This window comes from Lontra canadensis, unplaced genomic scaffold (genome assembly GCF_010015895.1).
Source record: "Lontra canadensis isolate GAN:19392208 unplaced genomic scaffold, GSC_riverotter_1.0 scaffold26, whole genome shotgun sequence".
Taxonomy (NCBI): Eukaryota; Metazoa; Chordata; class Mammalia; order Carnivora; family Mustelidae; genus Lontra; species Lontra canadensis.
Window position 1 is genome coordinate 17,228,695 of NW_022631020.1, and position 2,073 is coordinate 17,230,767.

The 2,073-nt window shown below is 38.6% G+C and overlaps 1 protein-coding gene across 1 annotated transcript; it reads right to left on the bottom strand.

Annotated features, from left to right (window-relative positions):
• Nucleotides 1-270: 270 nt before the first annotated feature.
• On the bottom strand, nucleotides 271-688 carry LOC116871548 (60S ribosomal protein L30-like). The gene has a single exon (XM_032864264.1). It carries the CDS (start codon nucleotides 679-681, stop codon nucleotides 334-336), a length of 348 nt encoding a protein of 115 aa, XP_032720155.1. The 5' UTR covers nucleotides 682-688; the 3' UTR covers nucleotides 271-333.
• Nucleotides 689-2,073: the final 1,385 nt, after the last annotated feature.

A 2,073-nucleotide genomic window follows, 5' to 3' on the forward strand; every position in this document is an offset into this window, starting at 1 on the left:
TTACCTTAATCTTTTAGCTGTGTCCCTTAATGGCTCTTTTATGAGAGTCATATCTACTTTACTTTTTATATCTTTTTCTCACATCCCTATCTTGTTAAAAATTCTGGCTAATATTGTAGGACTTCGGTACATGCACGCACTGAAACATTGATGGAACTCAGAACAAGATTGAGATAGGTAAGCAATTGGTATTTTAGGAGGGAAGCATAAATATTACTCTTTGGTGAGATGGAATTACATGAGTAGTCATGAATGGTAGTGACGTTTTTGTTTTTTTTTTTTTTTTTTAAAACAAGCTGTGGCCAGTTTAATTAAAGAAAAATTCTGCGTGATTTACTTTTCACCAGTCTGTTCTGGCATGCTTCTAATGATATCAGAATCACCTGGATCAATGATAGCCAGCGTGCATACTCTGTAGTATTTCCCACATGCTGTGCCCAATTCAATATTATTGCCACTGTAGTGATGGACACCAGTTTTGGCCAACATGGCATAGTATTCTATTTCAGATTTTCTCAAGGCCGGGCAGTTGTTGGCGAGGATGACCAGCTTCACTTTGCCATGTCTGATCATTTTCAGAGTCTGCTTGTACCCCAGCACGTATTTTCCACTTTTCATAATGAGCTGGAGCCTGGAGTTGATCGACTCCAGCGACTTTTTCGTCTTCTTTGCGGCCACCATCTTCCTGCCTTAGTGACGTTTTAATGGAGAGAACAAAAGGTGTGAGAGATCTAGGGTTTTTCCTTGCCACTGTCACAGACATTCAGTGGTTCATTAGCAACACTGGTCATTGAGCGTTGCTACCTCTCAGCTCGCAGGTTACGAAGCTGACAGGAAACCTCGTGTGACCCTCTGAAATTCTTTTCTGGATTGTTCTTTGAGGGTGATATTTTAAGTATTATAGCATGAAGAAGATAATGAAATCTGGTTTCCTTGAAGGTTCAATAACCAGAATGACAAGAAATGTGTCAGACTCAAAATCACGATTAAAATAAAACAAGGTTTGATGTGATTACAAAATAAACCCGTGTGAGTAATCACTCCAAACAGGGGATGGAAAGTTATGCATTTTATAATCAAGAATGGGCTGAAATTCAGAATAATTTTCTTTAAACACAATAAGCTGTGGCAATGTTTATTTTTAAAACATGAAATAAATTCTGCTGTGTGCTTCTCCAGTTTAAGAAAGCAGACTGAGAGCCATTCATTTGCTGCCTCGGGGTGATTAAACTCATGATGTGTAGCCTCCTGGTTGTTTCCTAGCACTTCCCAGCATGGAGGGAAGCGATGAAAGGGTGGGGCAAGGAGAAATAAACTAGCGTGCCACTTCTCATAATACACTCCGACCCTCTCTTTATTAGCAATATGAACAAAGTACTAAAGATGCTCACAGAAGGGGAGATTAATTCTGACTCTTCCCTGTGGGAATAGAGTTGAGGGACGTGACAGAGAGAATGTGGGGTAGTGTTGAGGGAAAAGGGAATATTTGAATTGAATTTTGAAGAATTTCATTAGATTAAAAAATGGTGGAGAGAAGAGAGGCCTCTTTTCTCCCTGTGACTATTACAATAATAGCAGTGGAATCACTGAATGTCCAAGTTGGAAAGGACTTTAATGATCCATTCTCTCCTCTTCACCCCTAATTTACAGGTGATGAAAAACACTACTCCCTGTTTGTGAGGTAGGGGATAGGTCAGTAGGTTTGTAACGGTATCACTAATATAAAGAATGATAAACTTTCCCCTATTCCCAATTTTCATTTTATATACAAATAAAAAAACTAAAATGATGAAGCAGAAAATAAACCTGCATTTGGCATTACTTGTTCATAAAATTCTTAAAGTTAGCATTTATTTTCCAAAAGGTGCATTACTGTAGTTCGAGTTCTAATTCTCCATCCCTCATGCATTTAAACTCTCAAGGCATGATTTCTTTAATAATAACAGGAACCTCAAAAGAGAAATGTAGCTTCCCAGCATTCCCGACTGCTTCCCTAGAAGAAACTCCTCTTCTTCAGCAAAATAGCTCAACAAATTCCCATGGTATCTTGTACCCAATCCAGAACACTCAGGT